The 22,787-nt window shown below is 44.2% G+C and overlaps 1 protein-coding gene, 1 long non-coding RNA gene, 7 other non-coding genes and 2 pseudogenes across 9 annotated transcripts; 10 read left to right on the top strand and 1 right to left on the bottom strand.

Moving 5' to 3' along the window:
* The first annotated feature begins 14,124 nt into the window (after window positions 1–14,124).
* On the top strand, window positions 14,125–17,844 carry LOC123098857 (uncharacterized). The gene is made up of 2 exons (XR_006447994.1): window positions 14,125–14,461; window positions 14,999–17,844. It is a non-coding gene; the product is annotated as an uncharacterized lncRNA (long non-coding RNA).
* LOC123100856 (small nucleolar RNA Z103) lies at window positions 14,350–14,448 on the top strand. The gene has a single exon (XR_006448489.1). It is a non-coding gene; the product is annotated as a small nucleolar RNA Z103 (small nucleolar RNA).
* On the top strand, window positions 14,535–14,629 carry LOC123100857 (small nucleolar RNA Z103). The gene has a single exon (XR_006448490.1). It is a non-coding gene; the product is annotated as a small nucleolar RNA Z103 (small nucleolar RNA).
* Window positions 14,664–14,758, top strand: LOC123100858 (small nucleolar RNA Z103). The gene has a single exon (XR_006448491.1). It is a non-coding gene; the product is annotated as a small nucleolar RNA Z103 (small nucleolar RNA).
* On the top strand, window positions 14,802–14,886 carry LOC123100860 (uncharacterized; annotated as a pseudogene).
* Window positions 15,611–15,791, top strand: LOC123100910 (small nucleolar RNA Z112). Its single transcript, XR_006448524.1, has one exon. It is a non-coding gene; the product is annotated as a small nucleolar RNA Z112 (small nucleolar RNA).
* On the top strand, window positions 15,843–15,979 carry LOC123100937 (uncharacterized; annotated as a pseudogene).
* On the top strand, window positions 16,024–16,144 carry LOC123100970 (small nucleolar RNA SNORD14). The gene has a single exon (XR_006448573.1). It is a non-coding gene; the product is annotated as a small nucleolar RNA SNORD14 (small nucleolar RNA).
* On the top strand, window positions 16,487–16,576 carry LOC123100915 (small nucleolar RNA R44/J54/Z268 family). Its single transcript, XR_006448529.1, has one exon. It is a non-coding gene; the product is annotated as a small nucleolar RNA R44/J54/Z268 family (small nucleolar RNA).
* LOC123100912 (small nucleolar RNA Z267) lies at window positions 16,721–16,794 on the top strand. The gene has a single exon (XR_006448526.1). It is a non-coding gene; the product is annotated as a small nucleolar RNA Z267 (small nucleolar RNA).
* Window positions 17,845–20,712: 2,868 nt separating the features above from the next.
* LOC123100461 (ribosomal protein S12, mitochondrial-like) lies at window positions 20,713–21,117 on the bottom strand. The gene has a single exon (XM_044522394.1). It carries the CDS (start codon window positions 21,100–21,102, stop codon window positions 20,725–20,727), a length of 378 nt encoding a protein of 125 aa, XP_044378329.1. The 5' UTR covers window positions 21,103–21,117; the 3' UTR covers window positions 20,713–20,724.
* Between the last annotated feature and the right edge of the window lie 1,670 nt (window positions 21,118–22,787).

The raw sequence follows: 22,787 nt of genomic DNA, 5'->3' as shown, positions 1-22,787 counted from the left end.
GTTAGTTGGAGGCACCCGTTGTTTCGGACAAGCCATGGATTGATGCTTGTTGGTGGAGGGGGAGTATAAACTTTACCATTCTGTTTGGGAACCGCCTATAATGTGTGTAGCATGCAAGATATTGCCATCTCTTGGTTGTTATGTTGACAATGAAAGTATGCCGCTCAAAATATTATTTATCTCTATTTCAAAATCGAGCTCTGGCACCTCTACAAATCCCTGCTTCCCTCTGCGAAGGGCCTATCTATTTACTTTTATGTTGAGTCATCACCCTCTTATTAAAAAGCACCAGCTGGAGAGCACCGCTGTCATTTGCATCCATTACTATTAATTTATATTGGGTATGACTATGATTGGATCTCTTTTACCATGAATTACAATGTTTAGTCAGTCCTTGATCTTTAAAGGTGCTCTGCATTTATGTTTTGCGGTCTCAGGAAGGGCTAGCGAGATACCATCTTGTTATATCATATTATGATTGTTTTGAGAAAGTGTTGTCATCCGAGATTTATTATTATGGCTCGCTAGTTGATTATGTCATTGATATGAGTAAACATGAGACCTAAATGTTATTGTGAATATGGTTAGTCATAATCTTTGCTGAAAACCTGAATGCTGGCTTTACATATTTACAACAACAAGAGCAAACAGAGTTTGTAAAAGTTTTTCTTTATCATTTTCAGTTTGTCAACTGTTGCTTGAGGACAAGCAAAGGTTTAAGCTTGGGGGAGTTGATACGTCTCTGTCGTATCTACTTTTCCAAACACTTTTGCCCTTGTTTTGGACTCTAACTTGCATGATTTGAATGGAACTAACCCGGACTGACGTTGTTTTTAGCAGAATTGCCATAGTGTTATCTTTGTGCAGAAACAAAAGTTCTCGGAATGACCTGAAACTTCACGGGGATTATTTTTGGAAATAATAAAAAATACTGGCGAAAGAATCAAGGCCAGGGGCCACACCCTTTCCACGAGGGTGGGGGGCGCGCCCCTGACTCATGGGCCCCCTGGAGCTCCACCGACCTCAACTCCAACTCCATATATTCGTGTTCGGGGAGAAAAATATCAGAGAGAAAGATTCATCATGTTTTACGATACAGAGTCGCGGCCAAGCCCTAAACTCTCTCGGGAGGGCTGATCTGGAGTCCGTCCAGGGCTCCGGAGAGGGGAATCCGTCGCCATCGTCATCATCAACCATCCTCCATCACCAATTTCATGATGCTCACCGCCGTGCGTGAGTAATTCCATCGTAGGCTTGCTGGACGGTGATGGGTTGGATGATATTTATCATGTAATCGAGTTAGTTTTGTTAGGGTTTGATCCCTAGTATCCATTATGTTCTGAGATTGATGTTGCTATGACTTTGCTATGCTTAATGCTTGTCACTAGGGCCCGAGTGCCATGATTTCAGATCTGAACCTGTTATGTTTTCATGAATATATGTGAGTTCTTGATCCTATCTTGCAAGTCTATAGTCACCTACTATGTGTTATGATCCGGCAACCCCGAAGTGACAATAATCGGGACCACTCCCGGTGATGACCATAGTTTGAGGAGTTCATGTATTCACTATGTGTTAATGCTTTGGTCCGGTACTCTATTAAAAGGAGGCCTTAATATCCCTTAGTTTCCACTAGGACCCCGCTGCCACGGGAGGGTAGGGCAAAAGATGTCATGCAAGTTCTTTTCCATAAGCACGTATGACTATATTCGGAATACATGCCTACATTACATTGATGAATTGGAGCTAGTTCTGTGTCACCCTATGTTATGACTGTTACATGATGAACCGCATCCGGCATAATTCTCCATCACCGATCCAATGCCTACGAGCTTTTCACATATTGTTCATCGCTTATTTACTTTTCCGTTGCTACTGTTACAATCACTACAAAACCCAAAAATATTACTTTTGCTATCGTTACCGTTACTTCCATATTACTTTGCTACTAAATACTTTGCTGCAGATACTAAGTTATCCAGGTGTGGTTGAATTGACAACTCAACTGCTAATACTTGAGACTTTGGCTCCCCTTGTGTCGAATCAATAAATTTGTGTTGAATACTCTACCCTCGAAAAATGTTGCGATCCCCTATACTTGTGGGTTATCAGGCGGCAATGCTTATGTGAAAAAGTTTCAACCTGATAAGCTCGAACCCAAATCGGAGAAATGTGTCTCCATAGGATACCCAAAGGAAAATGTTGGGTACACCTTCTATCACAGATCCGAAGGCAAGATATTCGTTGCTAAAAATGGATACTTTCTAGAGAAGGAGTTTCTCTCGAAAGAAGTGAGTGGGAGGAAAGTGGAACTTGATGAGGTAATTGTACCTTCTCTCGAATTGGAAAATAGTTCATCACAGAAATCAGTTCCAGTGATGCCTACACCAATTACAGGAAGTTAATGATGATGATCATGAAACTTCAGATCAAGTTACTACCGAACCTCGTAGGTCAACCAGAGTACGTTCCGCACCAGAGTGGTACGGTAATCCGGTTCTAGAAGTCATGTTAACCATGACGAGCCTACAAACTATGAGGAAGCGATGATGAGCCCAGATTCCGCAAAATGGTTTAAGGCCATGAAATCTGAGATAGGATTCATGTATGAAAACAAAGTATGGACTTTGGTGGAATTGCCCGATGATCGGCAAGCCATTGAGAATAAATGGATCTTCAAGAGGAAGACGGACGCTGATGGTAGTGTTACTATCTACAAAGCTCGGCTTGTCGCAAAAGGTTTTCGACAAGTTCAAGGTGTTGACTATGATACGTCCATTTTGCATCATGCTTTTATATCGATATTTATCGCATTATGGGCTGTTATTACACGTTATGTCACAATACTTATGCCTATTCTCTCTTATTTTACAAGGTTTACATAAAGAGGGAGAATGCCGGCAGCTGGAATTCTGGGCTGGAAAAGGAGCAAATATTACAGACCTATTCTGCGCAACTCCACGGAAGTTATTTTTGGAAATAATAAAAAATACTGAGCGAAGAAAATACCAGAGGGGACCCACACCCTGGGCACGAGGGTGGGGGCGCGCCCTCCTGCCTTGTGGGCCCCCTGGTGGCCCTCCGGTGCCCATCTTCTGCTATATGAAGTCTTTCGTCCGAGAAAAAATCATAAGCAAGCTTTCGGGACGAGACTCCGCCGCCACGAGGCGGAACCTTGGCGGAACCAATCTAGGGCTCCGGCGGAGCTGTTCTGCCGGGGACACTTCCCTCCGGGAGGGGGAAATCATCGCCATCGTCATCACCAACGCTCCTCTCATCGGGAGGGGGCCAATCTCCATCAACATCTTCACCAGCACCATCTCCTCTCAAACCCTAGTTCATCTCTTGTATCCAATTCTTGTCTCTAAGTCTGAGATTGGTACTTGTAGGTTGCTAGTAGTGTTGATTACTCCTTGTAGTTGATGCTAGTTGGTTTATTTGGTGGAAGATCATATGTTCAGATCCATTATGCATATTAATACTCCTCTGATTATGAACATGAATATGCTTTGTGAGTAGTTACGTTTGTTCCTGAGGACATGGGAGAAGTCTTGCTATTAGTAGTCATGTGAATTTGGTATTCGTTCGATATTTTGATGAGATGTATGTTGTCTCTCCACTAGTGGTGTTATGTGAACGTCGACTACATGACACTTCACCATTATTTGGGCCTAGAGGAAGGCATTGGGAAGTAATAAGTAGATGATGGGTTGCTAGAGTGACAGAAGCTTAAACCCTCGTTTATGCGTTGCTTCGTAAGGGGCTGATTTGGATCCATATGTGTTCATGCTATGGTTAGGTTTACCTTAATACTTCTTTTGTAGTTGCGGATGCTTGCAATAGGGGTTAATCATAAGTGGGATGCTTGTCCAAGTAAGGACAGCACCCAAGCACCAGTCCACCCACATATCAAATTATCAAAGTACCGAACGCGAATCATATGAACGTGATGAAAACTAGCTTGACGATAATTCCCATGTGTCCTCGGGAGCGTTTTCCTTCATATAAGAAATTGTCCAGGCTTGTCCTTTGCTACAAAAAGGATTGGGCCACCTTGCTGCACCTTATTTACTTTTGTTACTTGTTGCTCGTTACAAATTATCTTATCACAAAACTATCTGTTACCTATAATTTCAGTGCTTGTAGAGAATACCTTGCTGAAAACCGCTTATCATTTCCTTCTGCTCCTCGTTGGGTTCGACACTCTTACTTATCGAAAGGACTACGATAGATCCCCTATACTTGTGGGTCATCAGACTACGATGAGATTTTTTCACTCGTAGCGATGCTTAAGTCTGTCCAAATCATGTTAGCAATTGCCGCATTTTATGAAATCTGGCAAATGGATAACAAAACTGCATTCCTTAATGGATTTATTAAAGAAGAGTTGTATATGATGCAACCAGAAGGTTTTGCCAATCCTAAAGGTGCTAACAAAATGTGCAAGCTCCAGCGATCCATCTATGGACTCGTGCAAGCATCTCGGAGTTGGAATATACGCTTTGATAAGTTGATCAAAGCATATATTTTTATACAGACTTGCGGTGAAGCCTGTATTTACAAGAAAGTGAGTGGGAGCACTACAGCCTTTCTGATAAGTATATGTGAATGACATATTGTCGATTGGAAATGATGTAGAATTTTCTGGAAAGCATAAAGGAGTGTTTGAAAGGAGTTTTTCAAAGAAAGACCTCAGTGAAGCTGCTTACATATTGAGCATCAAGATCTATAGAGGTAGATCAAGACGCTTGATAAGTTTTTTCAATGAGTACATACCTTAACAAGTTTTTGAAGTAGTTCAAAATGGAACAGTCAAAGAAAGAGTTCTTGCGTGTGTTTCAAGGTGTGAAGTTAAGTAAGACTCAAAGCCCGACCATGGCAGAAGATAGAGAGAGAATGAAAGTCATTCCCTATGCTCAGCCATAGGTTCCATAAAGTATGCCATGCTGTGTACCAGACCTATTGTATACCCTACCCTAAGTTTGGCAAGGGAGTACAATTTTGATCTAGGAGTAGATCACTGGACATCGGTCAAAATTATCCTTAGAGGACTAAGGAAATATTTCTCGGTTATGGAGGTGATAAAGAGTTCATCGTAAAGAGTTACGTCGATGCAAGCTTTGACACCGATCTGGATGACTCTAAGTCACAATCCAGATACATATTGAAAGTGGGAGCAATTAGCTAAAGTAGCTCCGTGGAGAGCATTGTAGACATAGAAATTTGCAAAATACATACGGATCTGAATTTGGCAGACCCGTTGACTAAACTTCTCTCACAAGCAAAACATGATCACACCTTGGTACTCTTTGGGTGTTAATCACATGGCGATGTGAACTAGATTACGCACTCTAGTAAACACTTTGAGTGTTGGTCACATGGCGATGTGAACTATGGGTGTTAATCACATGGTGATGTGAACTATTGGTGTTAAATCACATAGCGATGTGAACTAGATTATTGACTCTAGTGCAAGTGGGAGACTGGAGGAAATATGCCATAGAGGCAATAATAAAGTTATTATTTATTTCCTTATTTCATGATAAATGTTTATTATTCATGCTAGAATTGTATTAACCAGAAACTTAGTACATGTGTGAATACATAGACAAACAGAGTGTCCCTAGTATGCCTCTACTTGACTAGCTCGTTAATCAAAGATGGTTAAGTTTCCTAGCCATAGACATGTGTTGTCATTTGATGAACGGGATCACATCATTAGAGAATGATGTGATGGACAAGACCCATTCGTTAGCTTAGCATTATGATCGTTTCAGTTTCATTGCTACTGCTTTCTTCGTGACTTATACATGTTCCTCTGACTATGAGATTATGCAACTCCCAAATACCGGAGGAACACTTTGTGTGATATCAAACATCACAACGTAACTGGGTGATTATAAAGATGCTCTACAGGTGTCTCCGAAGGTGTTTGTTGAGTTGGCATATATCGAGATTAGGATTTGTCACTCCGTGTATCGGAGAGGTATCTCTGGGCCCTCTCGGTAATGCACATCACTATAAGCCTTGCAAGCATTGTGACTAATGAGTTAGTTTCGGGATGATGCATTATGGAACGAGTAAAGAGACTTGCCGATAACGAGATTGAACTAGGTATGATGATACCGACGATCGAATCTCGGGCAAGTAACATACCGATGACAAAGGGAACAACGTATGTTGTTATGCGGTTTGACCGATAAAGATCTTCGTAGAATATGTAGGAGTCAATATGAGCATCCAGGTTCCGCTATTGGTTATTGACTGGAGATGAGTCTTGGTCATGTCTACATAGTTTTCAAACCCGTAGGGTCCGCACGCTTAACGTTCGATGACGATCGGTATTATGAGTTTATGTGTTTTGATGTACCGAAGGTTGTTTGGAGTCCCGAATGAGATCACAGACATGACGAGGAGTCTCGAAATGGTCGAGACATAAAGATTGATATATTGGAAGGTTATATTCGGACACCGGAAAGGTTCCGGGGGTCACCGGATAAATACCGGAGTACCGGGGAGTTACCGGAACCCCCCGGGGGGTCAATGGGCCTTCATGGGCCTTAGTGGAAATATAGGGCAGCAAGGGAGCTGTGGGGCGCACCCCCCGTAGGCCCAAACCAAATTGGTTTAGGGATTGGGGGGGGGCGACCCCTCTTTCCTTCTCCCCTCCTCCTCTTTCCTTCCCCTCCTAGTTGGACTAGGAAAGGGGGAACCTACTCCTAGTAAGAGTAGGATTCCCCCCTTGGGGCGCACCCTATGAGGCCGCCGGCCCCCTCCCCTTGCTCCTTTCTATACGGGGGCAGGGGGCACCCTAGGACATCAAAGTTGATTGTTTAGCCGTGTGCGGTGCCCCTCCACAGATTTCCACCTCGGTCATATTGTTGCAGTGCTTAGGCGAAGCCCTGCGCCGGTAGCTTCATCATCACCGTCACCACGCCGTCGTGCTGACGCAACTCTCCCTCGACCTCATCTGGATCTAGAGTTCGTGGGACGTCACCGAGCTGAACGTGTGCAGATCTAGGAGGTGTCGTATCTTCGGTGCTAGGATCGGTCGGATCGTGAAGATGTACGACTACATCAACCGCGTTGTCATAACGCTTCCGCTTATGGTCTACAAGGGTACGTGGACAACACTTTCCCCCCTCATTGCTATGCATCACCTAGATGGATCTTGCGTGTGCGTAGGATTTTTTTTTTGAAATTACTGCGTTTCCCAACAAGGAGCAGCCACTGCGGGCAAGGAGCTCCGCCCTGGAACGCGACTTCTCCTCACGGACCCGATTGCTTTTTCTGAAAACGTATAGGGACCCGATTGCTTTTTTAAAAAAGCTTATAGGGACCTGATTGTTTTTTCATTTTTTCAAACGGTCAAACAGACGGTTTATTTAGGTGCGGGCCCGACTTGTAATAATCGTGATCAATTGCAAAGCACTCAGCGATTTGGGTTTTTTGAAACAGCCGACACTGAATCTGGTAGTTATCAGTCATAAACAAATTTGTGGTAGTTTTCTGGAACCCTAACGCGAATTGTGGTAGTTTTATGCTATTCACTCGAATTGGTAAGCTAGAACGGTTTTCATCTGTTTCGTTTTCTTTCCCTTGTATATACATATGATATACACTAGATATACCTAGTTTTTGGACAAAAATAATGGGTATTCAACTGAATACCCTTGAATTGAGGTGGGCCCGTCCCTGGCTACACAGCCAAGAAATCACACCGTTGCTTTCATGGAGAAGGCATGTGGAGGATGACGTTGCTCCGTGTCCTCGCCTTCGCCAAGACCAAATCGAGCAGTTTCTCCAGCTGTGGGTGCCGCCCGCGCCGGCCACCATCGCTCATCTTTTTCTGATGTCGCCTTCCCTTCGGCCGCCGTAGCCCATCTCTCCGGTTGTCGCCTTCCCGCCGGTGTCACCCGACCTGAGCAGTGAGCACTGGCCACCGCCGCTGCTCGTCTTCCAGGTCGTTAGCCGCGTGCCCACCATAAATGAGAGGAAGACGAGGGACAACGTCGATTGAGAGGGAGAGAGAGAGACGAGGAAGAGGCGGCATAGATGGCGAGTGAGAGATGAGACGAGGAACAGGGCAATTCCTTTGAATCGGAGGTACGAGCACATTACACATTCTCCACTCAAGATTCCGTCTCGTTCCATCCCGTGAGCTAAACCAAACACACCTTTAGGGACCGAGTTGATGTCCCATCATCCATTTTGTGACATGGATGAGGATTTGGCATCCTTTTCTCCCCATGGATGTCTCTCTAATGCATCAGGTCACTCTTTGAGTTTCTTCCCGTGATTCCCCCTCTTAGTCCCCGATCCTCTTGTTCCTCTTTGGGATTGTGCTCGGGGTGATCACGGGGGACCCTAGTGATCCTACCCACCCTTGGTGCACTCGGGAGGGACTAGGGTGGGGCAATGGGAGATCGACGGAGATGTCGACTTCATCGGCGGCTGGCAAGGAGAGAGAGGTGATGGAGAAGATGATGGAGAAGGTGAATCTGACAGATAGAGTGAGTGCAAAATTGGTGGTGGATGATCAGGATGGAAATCAAGGTGAGCCAATAGTGGCGGTGGTGGGCAAGGTGCTACACATGAGGGTACTTCATGTAAACACTATTGTTGAAGCTTTGAGGCCTGCTTGGGGCAACTCAAGGGGACTCTCATTCAGCTCTGCAGGTAATAATATGTTTGTGGCAAGATTTGAAGGGAAGAGGGACCGACACAGGATCCTCGAGGGAGGACCATCGATTGTGGGCAAGCATGCGGTAGTGCTACAAATCTTTGATGAGAGTCAAAGGCCATATGATCTGGAGTTCGAGATGATTCAGATCTGGGCTCGGGTTATCAATTTACCCTTCAACCTTAGACGGTCCCCATGGCCACAGAAGATAGCTCAGCTATTGGGGAAGGTTATTAGGATTGATGTGGATGCGAAAGGTCTTGCATATGGGGAAGCATTGAGGACACGGGTCTAGATTAATGTGTAGGAACCATTGATGAGATGGGTAAGGTTAGAATCGGCGAAAACCAAATAGGATATATTCTATGATGTTCAATATGAGGCTCTGCCATACTTTTGTTTTTCCTGCGGAATACTTGGACATGAAGACACGTTTGTCCAACACCGGCAGGTCGTGATGCCTATGGGAGGCTCCAATATGGGGAAAATCTCAGAGTGCCTATAAGGAAGAAGGGCTGGGGTAGTGGACCTGCATGGGTTTATGGAGGCCCAGCGGATGACCAGTTTGCTGAGGAGGACTGGGAAGACGAGGAAGTGGAGAAAGGAGAGGAAGTTACTTCGCCTGACAAGTCTACATCTGGGCGAGTTAAAAATGTAGTGTATCAGTTTAATGCTCGTGGTGGAGGTGGTACTGGGAGAGGTGTTCCATCTCAACGGGGCAGAGGAAATGGGAAGAATCATGTTTATAGGAGAGTGAACATGGATGATGGCGGTCGTAGACCTCCACTTATGTTGGTGGATCAGGAGACTTTGAATAAGAAGAGGACTAGTGAATCAGAGGTGTCCAATGATAGTAAGGAGGATAGCAGGGATTCTAAGAAGAAGAAAGCGGAGGGGGAGACTAGCACACAAAATATGGTGGAGGCTGCGTACCAGCCCACCGGGACCAATGAATTGCTTTGTTTGGAATTGTTGCGGGCTTGGGAACCCGGAGACAGTTCGTGAACTTCACCACTTGGTGAGGTTGGAAGCGGCCGCCCTGGTCTTTTTGAGTGAAACAAAGATCGAGTGAGGTAGATTTAGCCTTGTTCTGGTCACATGAGGTAGATTTTACCCTAAACAATGTATCATATCAACATATCGATGTAACAGTCCAGAATATAGGAAGTGATAATAAAAGGTGGAGGTTCACCGGTTTTTATGCCAAGGCTCGCAGGAGCGAGAGGTCTCAAAGTTGGAATAAGTTGATAGTGTTGGTTGCGCAGGATGATCTGCCATGGCTTTGTGGGGGCGATTTCAATGAAATAGTTGATAACTCTGAGTCTTTGGCTCGAATGTGAGGGCGGAATGGCAAATGGCAGGGTTCCGGGAGGTGATCGACTTATGTGGATTTCAAGATTTGGGATTCACTGGTATCCCATACGCATGGGACAATAGGCAGGATGACCAAGCTAATGTTAAAGTGCGACTGGATAGGTTCCTGGCTAATCAAGAGTTCTTGAATTTGTATGAGGCAACAAGGGTGAGGCATATCCCTTCTCCTCGGTCTGACCATTGTCTGCTTTCCGCAAAAATTGTTAAGTTGCATGCAGATGAGGGGCGGGGCCCGCATCGCTTTGTTTATGAAGATGCCTGGCAGCGCGATGAGTCGCATGTACAAGCAGTGTCTGATGGATGGTTGCATGTGAATGAGGAGTTTTCTCTTCTTGACCTTAACGCAAATCTAATTCAATGCAGAGCCATTTGACAGACTGGAAGAGTAAGAAGTTCGGAGATGTTCGCGGAAAACTTAAGAAGATCCGAAAGGAATTTGAGAAGGAAAAGAACAACTCTTTATACAAGGGATCCTCTCCGAGGGAGAAGGAACTTGCGAGACGGCTAAATGAATTGCTCCTCCGTGAGGAAATCATGGCAAGGCAAACATCGCGGGTGGGTTGGCTGAGGGCGGGTGACAGAAACACTGGTTTCTTCCATGCACAGTCAACAGCTAGGCGGACAAGAAACAGGATAACAGTGTTGAAAAATGCCCACGGGATAGTATGTGAAATAAAAGAGGACATCCAAGCAGAGATTCAAGGGTTTTATATAGAACTATATATGGCTCAAGAGGAGCTAGTTGTTGAGGAGGTGCTACACCATGTTCAGGAAAAAGTGACGCCTCTAATGAATGATCGCTTGCTAAGGTCTTTTAAGGCCGAAGAAGTGGATCTGGCTCTGTTTATGATGGCGCCTTCTAAAGTGCCAGGTGTGGACGGTTTTAATGTCGGCTTCTACCAAAAGCATTGGCACCTAAACCGTGATGATGTGACATGAGCAGTTCTTAATTTTCTTAATGGTGGCCATATGCCTGAAGTGGTGAACAAAACAGTTATTGTTTTAATCCCGAAGGTTAAAAATCCTCGTAATATTACCCAATATAGGCCTATCTCTCTCTGTAATTTCATTTACAAACTTTGCTCAAAAGTGTTGGCTAACCATCTCTGTGAAATTCTCGATTAAATCATTGCAGAGGAGCAAAGTGCCTTTGTGCCGGGGAGACTGATAATAGACAATATTCTGACGGCTTATGAATGTGTGCATGCTATGAAGAGGAAGAAGGGGAAGCAAGGATGGTGCACGGTAAAGATAGATATGATGAAAGCATATGATCGTGTTGAATGGGAATATGTGCAAGGATGCACCGTTTGGGCTTTTCAGAAGCGTGGATTTCCTTGGTAATGAAATGTGTGAATTCAGTAACCTACCAAGTGAAAGTAAATGGAGATCTATTACCATCGTTTCGTCCGTCCAGGGGTTTTAGGCAAGGGATCCTATCTCACCTTACCTGTTTCTTCTGTGCGGAGAAGGGCTATTATGTATGTTAAAAAATTATGACGGAGGATGGATTGACAGAGGGATACGAGCGGGGCTCATGTCGCCGTGGGTTTCCCATCTACTGTTTGCCGATGATTGCCTTGTATTTATGAAGGCGGATAGTCGAAGTGCGCATCGCCTCAATGATATCCTGAATGCCTATTCCAGGGGGTCTAGTCAGTGTGCAAACAAGTCGAAAAGTTCAGTTTTCTTTAGCCCAAACTGTGGGGCGTCTGTGATAAGGGGGGTCTGGAATGCCCTGCAAATTCATCGAGTGGCCCTAGCTGAGAAGTACCTTGGTTTGCCTACAACAGCTAGTAGGATTACCGAACATAATTTCAAACACTTGGTGGAGTCAGCCAGATCAAGGGTACAAGGGTGGAGTTATAGGAATGCGTCTTGCGCATGTAAAGAAGTGCATCTTAAATCAGTGGTCCAAGCACTACCGACCTTCTCTATGAGCTGCTTCAAGCTCACTAAAGGTTTGTGCCAAACATTAATGACGGTCATGTCCAAGTATTGGTGGGCTGGGACACTGGATAAGAGAGGTATGCACTGGCAATCTTGGTCGAAGATGGCTATTCCAAAATCTAAAGGAGGACTAGGTTTCAGAGACCTAGAGCTCTTTAATGATGCAATGTTGGCAAAGCAGGCGTGGAGGCTGCTGATTAACCCTGATATATAGTCTCTGTGCAAGGGTTCTAAAAGGGAGATACTACCCGGAGGGGGATGTCTTACAAGCCGGATGCCCGACTAATGCCTCTTCCACCTAGCGCGCTATCATACAGGAAAGAGAGGCCCTGAAGCAGGGTCTTATTCGACGAGTGGTGGATGGAAGATCCACGGAGATCTGGCATGATCAATGGATTAGTGGAACCACTAGTATGAAACCTATTTGCAGGTTATTGGATGAACCTGTTCAGCTGGTTGCAGATTTAATAGATGACCAAACAGGGCAATGGTGAGGAGGTCGTTCATTGCCTCGGATGCCGAAGCCATACTGAATATTCCAAGACCGCAGTTAACTGAAGGTGATTACTGGGCGTGGGCTTGGGATAAGTCTGGAGCTTATACAGTGCGCTCAGCGTATAGAGAGTTGAAGGAGCGGCAACACAATTCTAGTGGAACTCCAACCAGCTCCTCAAGCGGAGAAGAAAGCTGGAGAGCGATGTGGAAGCTTAGAGTGCAACCTAAGATACATGTGTTTTGGTGGCGGGTTTTGAAAGCGTTCTGGAGACATGTGAATGAAGATTACGTGCTTGTTGTGCGGGCATGAGGATGAAACTCTGCTACATGCACTGGTATAGTGCGTCCATGCCAGGACGTAGTGGGCTGAGGCGGAAAAGTTTTTTGGAATCAGTCTACCTCATATGGTTCCAGAGACTTGGTCTAGAGATATTCTGGATCCCCACTATCTGTCCAAGGAAAAAGCAGAAATTGCAATTACGGTGATGTGGGCGGTCTGGAATAGCAGAAACTAATATTCACATGGGGAGGTCCAGTACCAGCCAATTCGCTCAATGGAGCTGGTCCAAGAGATGATCAGAGTTCTTGATATTCCAGGAAAGGAAAAGGTGGCACTTCATGAACGGCCGTTTTGGCGTCCACCTGCCGAAGGAGTTGTCAAGGTGAATACAGACATAGCAACGCAAATGGCTACTAGGGAGTCGGGAGGCTCGATGATAGCGCGTGATAATCACGGCTCGTTTCTTGCAGCTAGGTATAAACACTATTTAGGAACTACCTCCCCGTTGGTTGGAGAAGCTTTGGCGTGCCGCAATGCGATGTTGTTTTGCTTTGGAGCAAGGATGGACCAATGTTCAAATTGAAATAGACTGCAAAACCCTAGCGGACGAGTGGAATAAGAGGAGCGATTCTCAGATGTAGGTCTCGTTATTAGAGAGATGAAGGTCTATCTCTCATTTTTCAGGGATTCGAGTTGAACCATATTAGTAGAGACGCCAATGATGTGGCGCACAAATTAGCTCAGCATGCTCTGCTTTCAGACATGGACGATGTAATTTTCAGTTGTATCCATGAGTTCTTGAGTGTCGAGGTGCATTCAGACTATGTACGATCGATGAATGAATAAAAGCCTTCAAGGGCCGTACTTCAAAAGAAAAGGGTCACTTTTTGTGTTTCTTGCTCCTCCCCCGTCGTCGTGGTGTTGGCGAAAGTTGTGTTCAGGACGTGGTTTTTCGTTGAGATTTATCATCATTTAGTGTGACGGTTTCTTCTCTGACCCTGTAGGGCATTGGTCCATCTGGACATTAGCGTCGCAACTTCCTGATCCATGATACAATGCGAGGTTGGCTCTTGCAATGGAAAATCAAGCGGACATAGTGATAGGAATTTTTTTTTTTGAGGTGACGGTGGAAAAAAATAACTTTTTTTAGCGATCGATGGGAAAATTAACTAATACAGGCCCAGATACATAGTACACAATGGGCCGGGTTACAGCAAGGCCCGAATAACTCTCGCCGCCGTCGGTAGTCGCAGGAGGGAACGCAACCTAATCCAACCCGCAGACGTGGCGGTACCTCCCCCGTTCGATGCGAGCTAGGGTTTACGATTCCTGCGCCCACAACCCCCATATATAGCGCAGTCCTCCAGTCTCCCATGGTCCTCCGTCGTCTCCCGCGGCCGCCCGGTTCTCGCCCTCTGTTCTGCGCAGATCCTTTAGCTTTTTTTTCTATTTCTTTCTACCGTTGTTATCTTCTTGGCAATTCGATTCGTTTCGTTTGTGTGATGCATCCCCCGTCAGATTTGATCTTGCTGCTGTGTTGAGTTTCGTTTCCTCGTTCTGGATGTAGATGGAAGTGAGGATCCTTTCCCCAGCTGATCGACCATGATTATACTGTGCGCAAATGTAATCCTTTATCAGAGGATTCCAAGCCAGAAATCTGATCCATCTCGTCGTACCATGTACGCGATTCTTTTGTCTCATGTTCTTGTATTTTTTTTCTTTCTGTTTTGTTTCGTCGTGAAAATAAATTGAATGGAAGTGAGGATCCTTTCCCCAAATGATCGACTATGATTATACTGTGCGCAACTGTAATCCCATCAGGATTCCAAGCCAGAAATCTGATCCATTGTTACATTGTATTCCTGTTCGTTTGAAATTTGGATGGGTGTGAGGATCCTTTCCCCAAATGATCGACTATGATTATACTATGCGCAAATGTAATCCCATCAGGATTCCAAGCCAGAAATCTGATCCATCCACTTTCTTATTATTATTTCCCCCAAACTAAATTTTCTCTTAATGGAATTGAGGATCCTTTCCCCAAATGATCGAGTATGATTATACTATGCGCATGTGTAATCCTATTCACTTGATTTTGTTTCTTCGCTACAGTTGATAATAGTTTTTGATCTCTTGATTTGATCTACAGAATGATTCATCGAGCATAAAAATTACTTAAAATTGACTAAATTCATAAACTGCAACTTGTTTTGCAGGCTCCTTCGTTTTTCATTACTTGGTATGGATTGCTTTCTTCTTGAAATTCTCAGGGGCGAACCTCGAATCTGTACGAAATGATGGACCGATGGAATCTAGTTTACTTAAAAGTGGGTAAATCAGTTTATTTGGGTTTGCATCCATTCAGGTTTGGATACTCGAATTGTACGCTTAGTGATTCTGCACTCAAATTGTACGCTTAGTGATTCTGCACTCAAATTGTATGCACAGTAGTTGTTTTAAGTTTGACCATGTATATACACTATTAAACTCTACAATATCAAATACATGTAACATGTAATTATATTTCCATGAATAATTATACATGTAATTGTTGGCTGGTGATCATTCAGGTCCGAAAGGATCTTAGCTGAGGCGGATTCGTCCGCCATTGATCGATTCATGTTGTTTCAGACTGAAGCCTTTACCTTCCATCATCTTCTGTTAATTTCATTTCTGTTTCCTCTGTTTTTGTGATGCGATGATGATTCATATAGGTTTTTGGCAGTGGTGGCATTTGTCACCGCGAGCCCCCAAACCGAAAAACGACTTATCTTTCCACTGAACATTGCTTGAAGTTGTGTCATTCTTTCCTTTTTGTACTACATCTTGTCCCTGTGAAGAGCACTAGACCAGGAAGTGCCGTATGACACTGTAAACAGCAGCCGCTTCTCTGCTTCTGCAAGTGTCCATCTCTGTATCATAACCTCTGTGGTTTGCTCTGGGATGGAATACCATTTGCACTGGCTTGATTCAGCTGTGTGTGTGATTTGAAACGGGTCTCTGAGGGACTAAGCAATGATGCCTGTTCTCTTGCAACCTTTCTTTTTTCCTGTTTTCTTGGGCCCGATGCCACGTCTCAGGTAGCCACAAGCCTTGACCGGAGATGCTACATTGTGCCAACAAAGATTTTCACATTTGATAGGAACCTGTGGCTGTGATTCAGTCGGTACACAGAGCCGTTTTTTGTGATTACACCTATTGCCTCCCTGTAATATTTTGTGTAGTTTTACTGGGAAATCAATGGCGATGATGATAGAACTAAGGCTTGTTTCTCTAAACATTCGCAGATGCCGCCTAAGAGCTTTCGCCCTGCCAGGCTTGAGAGCTAATGCTGCTAATTCCTTCCTTGGATGTCTGAGCCATGATGATTTCCCTAGTTTATTTTGTTGTTTTTGTTGCATCTGATCTTTCTTGCCTTTGATATATTTCACTCACTGGAACGTAGGGTGCACAAACTGGTCGACGAATGGTTGGCCTTACCTTTGGAATGTTTATACGGTATAATAATTATATTACGATGGTCTATCATTTACTGTGGTATACTAGCTTAAAATATAAGCTGAATTTTAGATTCTTTTGTTGTTAAACATTATTAATCTTAAATAGGGTGGCAAATCATATGAACTATTGTTTGTTCTGTTGTCTCTGTTTTCTTTGTTCTTTCATTGTTAGTTGTCAATTCGGATCTTGGATGGAAATCCATGGAAGCAGGTGATGCCACCGAGACAGGGACATCAGAACCATGTAATTGGTATGATGGACCAAGTCTATAATGGGAATCTCTCTGATGTTTTCTGTTTTCCAAGCCAATTCAAATTTTAGGTATTTTCTTTTGTCTGTTTTGATTGTCACTACCACTGAGGCAGCTTTTCTTAGTGGATCATTTTGTTTGGGATTTTGTTGGTGCTATCAGCTTGGTTTAGTAAGTTGGTTGGAGCAATCTGCCGGTGATGGTGTTAAATATACTTTGCAGCTTTTTGCTTTGAAATAAACCTACAATCTGAGGCATTTGCATTCAATCCACTGTTGCGATTGTACTACCTCTGTCCGGGTTTATTAGGCCCCATTGTATTTTGGATCCAACTTTGACTATGTATTTGACTAAAAATATAAAAAAGTATAATGCAGAAAAAGTATATAGTTGGATTTGCATTTCAAATAGGTTTACTATGGCATAGTTTTTGTGACATATAGTCTACATTTTATTATTGAAATGCATGGTCAAACTTTGGCTCAAAATAATATGGGGCCTAATAAACCCGGACGGAGGGAGTATGAAGTTAGCACAGACAGATCCACATTTCTCTATTTTTGTTTTTATCTATCAATTCAGAAATCCACTGTTTTAATTTGTTTACACAGGATCTGAATCGATTGTGGCGCCAAAAACTGACCAAGCAGCCCACGGATTTGAGGAAACAGGTTGAATCCATTCAGTATGAGATGAGACCTTCGATGGCCCCATGTCAGTCTTCAGGCAAAATTACCCCCTAATTAGCACAATCTTTTTAGCCTTACCGACCTACATGTAATGTTGAACTATGTCGACAACTGCATTGGATTTGTGCGCCTGGGATTTTTTCAATAGTCAGCAGAGCTGCAGAAGATGCTAGTTAACTGAACTGGTCTGGCTTGGAATTGTTGTAGAAATCTAGATTGTGTCATGAAATTCATGGCCCACAAAGGCAAATAAAATATAAAGTGAGGTTGCTGTTTGCACTTTGAAGCTTGCCAAGTGGTTTCAAGCAGTGGTGGAGCTACGTTGAAGCAAAATGCTCCATGGCCCGCCCAATTTTGCTACAACAGACTGAGCCTAAGGGTAAATTCGGGTCATAATTATCTGAAAATTGGGCCTCTCTTCACTAGCCCGCCCATGCTTTTGAATGTAGCTCCGCCACAGGTTTCAAGACGCATGATGATACCGACATAGCCAATCGGAATTTGGCGGCCGCGCGGGTGGTTATCTCGTGGCGTGCATCTATCTCTAGCAGATCCTGTAAATCAGGACAAGCATACCTTTCCTTTAATGGAGTATCTTGGGTATGGCACTCCCTCTTTATCAGCTCGATGTTCAATCAGCATTCCTTCACGGGGATCTTGACCCTTTTAAGTCAAGATTGCTATTATCTTTTTAAAGAACATAAACTTCAAAGCTATTATCTTTTTAAAGAACATAAACTTCAAAGCTTCAAAGCTTCTAGTCTGTCCCAACTCTTTTGAGCCGCTCTCCCAGGCAACGTTCAAAGGCATCACCATATCTTAGCACTTTTGAGCTTGAGAAATGCTTTTCTGGCTTCTTTTCCATACCTTTCTTTAACAACTCAGTTAAAGGCCTGCTGATAGCTCCATACCCCGGTACAAACCTCCTGTAATAACCCCTGCAGCCCTCGGAGTTCTCTGACATTGGCTGGTTCTGGCCAAGCTGTCATGCCCTCTACCTTGTTTGTATTAGTAGATACCCCAATTTCATAAATAATGTATTTCCTTTATGAAATTTGGCTCACCCACAAAAAGTTTGTTTTGCCGGAACACTTCCTCTAGCAACTTGAGATGCTCCACCATGGTAGAACTGTACACTAGACTGTCATCGAAAAAGACCAATACCCCTTTCCAACATATCTCTTTAAAAACACTATTCATGAGTTGTTGAAAGGTTGCCGGGGCATCACCTTGAATTCAAAAAGCCGGTCCTTCAGGCTGTTTTGTAGATATCCTCTTCCTTTCATTCTTATTTGGTGATAACCAGCCCTCAAATCTATCTTAGTTCACACCTCATCCAAAAGTGCCGGTCTTCTATGATAGGAATGGGGTATTTGGAAAACATAGTTGCTGCATTTAGTTTTCGATAGTCGAAACACATTCTCTAGGTTCCATCTTTCTTCAACACCAGAGCTGCTTTGGGGTTTGTACTGGGCCTGATTACAGCATTTTGCAACAGCTCCTCTACTATCCTTTCAATCTCTGTTTTCTGGGTGATAGCATTTCGTCGAAATACAAATGGTGGCCCACGTTTAGAAAACTTTTTTAGGGTATTCTATTTCAATAGAATAGATCAAACTTTTTATATATTCTATTTCATCTATATAAACTAAATGGCCCACTCAACTTTCTTAATTCATCCAGGAAGTCCTTCCAGGTTTTGGAGGTTACACGGTTTAAGGCCCGGATTGCATAGTTCTTGATCGCGCCTTTTCCCATATAAAATAAGATCTGCTGCCCGGGAGATGTCTTCATCATCATCCAGGCTAATTCCCCGGCTATTTAGAAGCTCCCTGGCTTTAGATTCCAATATATTGTCCCTTTCTTTTGCTGTCTCTATTCTATTGGTGGACGGTCGTAACTCTAATATAGGGCTTTGAAGCATAAAAATCAGCTGCAATCTAGTTTTTTCACAAAGGCTGGTTGAGGCTCAGACTCAACCATCTGTGCTTTGCAGATGATCCTTTTTTTTCAGCGGTGGTGATCTGAATTCTATCCAAGAGCTTACTAGTATCATGACTCATTTTAACAGAGTGTCTGGGCTTTCAGTTAATGCCAAAAAAGTAAGATCTTCTTCAGTGGTATTTCCTTTTCTTTGAAATAAACTATTTTTGAGTGTGTCTTTAATGAAGGGATTTTACCAGAGAAATACCCCTCCATTCATTTCCTTTTCTTTCCAGGCTAGCTCCCTCTGTAGCCGGTGGTTGATGTAGATGAGTATGGGAAGACAATGGTAGTTTCATTCTAGGTCCCACTAATTGTTGAATAGTTGGTTTGAGTTTTTTTTGGATCCATGCAAGCCATTTCCAGTTGAAGTCATAAGGTACCATCCTGTTCCAGCCAGGAAGACAACTCTATCTCACAAGTTAGCTGGATCTTTTATTTAAGCCAAAGGCTAGAAAACCTATTTCAAATGAGTTTGGGCTCCGTTAAGTTATCCTCATTTCCTGAGATAAGCGCAGTTCAACAAAACTAAAAGCTAGATATATCGTTGTAAAGTAGAGCTAGACTGCATGATTGGATTGTATAGAAGGATAAGGATTTTAAAATTCCTTCTTTTTTTCTTAAAATGAAAGAAGAAAGAGAGTGGGATGGGATGAAAGTAAACGCAAAGAGCTGATTCGATCAAAGAACCTCGCAGCTTTAGTGCAACAAGCCAATCGAAAGCACTCATCTTTATCGACGAAATGCTTTTTTGTCTCTTCCTCACTAAACGCCCGCTTCCTGGCTCCTCCCTCTTTGCCTAGCGGTTAAGTAGATAGTAGGTCCCCCCTGGCCCCGCAACCAAGAGTCACTCGTCGAAAGCTGACCAGGAAGACAATAACTGCTATTTCAAGAAAGCATGGTTGGAGTTCTTCTATTGACGAAGGGAAGAGGATGGTCTTACTTTTCAGAGATACCTGACTTATTAGTGGACTGGTCATGTCATAGTGGAAGGTCAGAGGTGGGAAACAAGGAAACAGAGGAAATGCTTACTGGGACATAGCCTTCGGTACGAGTTGAAGGGAAGAGGTTTGATTGCTAATAAAATGAGTGGAAGAGCTGCTCGGTCAAAGGCATTCTCTCAAGTAGCAAAGGCAAGACGGAAAAGCAGGAATGAAGGTTGCTAGGTACCGCTCCGTGGTAACATCTATCGATTCCGCTATCGGGAAAGTCTGGCAAGGGAAATATCTGGCTGAGGAATTAGAGGAACTTTGGTAGCACTCGGGGATGGAATCAATCAAAGAACTTAAGAAATTGCCCATACCGACAGCAGCTCCCGCTTTAGAAAAAACCCTATCTCATCAGGCGGGTATACCTGACCCTTTTTTAGCTAGTTTCGGGAAAGCGGTAAGTTAAGTAAGTCAAGCCCTTCTAAGCGAAGAATAGCGGAGAGAAATGGTAACGTAATAAGGGAAAGGGAGCTAGTTGCTTCCATATCGCCCCCCAAAAAGAACCAAAAAGTTCTAGAGGCATCTTCCATTCATTTCGATTTAGGTCTTTCTGCACCATATTTAGATCTTCCCTTTCTACGATCCGGAATTCCCAGCAAATCCTTGACTCCTCGAATACGATGGGATTTCACACCTGGCGAATCTTTCACTCTACCTCCTCTGACTAAGACTATAGAATGTTCCTGCGAATTATGACCTTCGCCTGGAATGTGAGCAAATATATCATGTCGATTGCTCAACCGTACTTTTGCTATCTTATGTAGAGCTGAATTAGGTTTTTTCGGTGTTCTCGTCGAAACACGCAGGCATACTCCTTGCTTCTGGGGACATTGATCCGAAGCTCGAGTACGGTCCGTGCGCCGTTTTTCTTCTCTACCATGATGAATCAATTGATTTTTTGTAGGCATCCCTCTTTCCTATGTCCTTCCCCCCTTTGCCCTTTCAAAAGTGGTTACTCCCGATCCGAAGCACCCCTTTCCATTCATAGAGAGATCCAATCGTCAAAATCAATAAAAAGGCCATCATGGACCAAGATCCAAACAGATCAATCTTGTTAGGAGGTACTGCCCAAGGAAAAGAAAAGGTGACTTCCGGATCAGTGATAATAAATAAAATAGGAACCGGATAAAATCGTATATCGAAACGACTTCTGGCATCACCGGAGGGATCGGAACCACATTCGTAGGCCGACAATTTTTCTGGATAGGTCAAACTATTGGAAGCAAATGGAAAAGGAACATCGAGTGGAATCAAAGAAACTAGCGGACTGATCACTAAATAGATACAAATAGGTGCAAATTCCGACATCACCAAAGCCCACTTTGTTCTCTCGCTCTCCTCGTGTGGCTCCTTGCTCGCGGAGCGGCATACCGAAAAAAAGACGCTCATATGTGGATTCGAACCACTGAAGGATTTCAAGGACAATGCCCCTTGCTCTTCCCACTGAAACAAGAAAAAAAGGATTTGCAGTCCAGCAAGAAAACGGATGCGCTAACGCGCAACGGCTTTCGCGCTAGTTGCTCAATCCGTTGCTTGTTTTGCTCTAACCAGCTGAGCTACCAGAACCACTTGCCTAAAGTCTCTTTTCTTCATCTATGAGCATCCTACCTGCAGTGGAGGAGCTTGCTCAAGAACCGAGAGCCGGCCAGGGACTGGACGGCCCTCGTTCGGGAAGGTCTTCTTCGCTATAGACGCCACCAAGAACAAGAAAGGGGCGCTCCGCTCCTAGTCACTAAGCAGCTATTCTGTCCGACGGCGGACTCCATCAATCTGAGATTCTTTCTCTCACGTAATTTCGCCCGCCTGTTCTACTTCCGTGCCGGAGGAAATGGGATTCGAACCCATGATACAATCTTCTTGTATGTTGATTTAGCAAACCAATGCCTTAAGCCACTCAGCCATACCTCCAAGTTGTTGATCGGAATTGGATGTGCCGGGTTGGTTGCCCGAAGATCCACTGCGTAAGCCGTAGTGCACGTACTCTTCTTTACTGAGCGAGAAAGACTCTATCCAGATCTATGGATCTCCCCAGCGTCCAAGCGAGACCCCATCCAAACCAAATCCGCCACTCGTTGGGCGAGGCCTTGCTTTCTATGAACACCTCACCACTGAATGAGAAACTTAGCCTCCGACCCGACCAAGAGAGAAGACAGGGTCAAGCCGACGCCGCCCTTCCTCACCTGCCTGAATGGAATGAATATCTCCTTCGTCTAGTCGAGAAGGGAAAAAGCCCGGCGGGGAACAGGACCGTGACTCTTCTAAACCATTACATGACGGAGAAGTCCATTCTCGTCATGATCGATCCACGTCCTACCATAGTGCCCGGAGAACCTGCTTCTAGAAGATTCTATAGTGATCCACTGGAATCGGCCTCGGGTGACGTCTCCCTAGTCGTCGAAAGATTTCATCCCTCGCTCGGTCGTTAAGGTGGGGTGAAAACTGCAATTAATGCTCTATCTCCGTCATAGAATATGGGATACTCACTTTCAATGGCCTCGCATCCCCAGAGCCTCAGACTGGCCTGCCCTTCCAATCGGGGTTATAACGGGTCCGGTATCAGCAACACCAGCCAATCGTGTTGGTACGGTGGATT

The sequence above is a fragment of the Triticum aestivum genome, chromosome 4D, assembly GCF_018294505.1.
Source record: "Triticum aestivum cultivar Chinese Spring chromosome 4D, IWGSC CS RefSeq v2.1, whole genome shotgun sequence".
Taxonomy (NCBI): domain Eukaryota; kingdom Viridiplantae; phylum Streptophyta; class Magnoliopsida; order Poales; family Poaceae; genus Triticum; species Triticum aestivum.
This window is presented reverse-complemented; position numbering and strand designations above follow the sequence as displayed.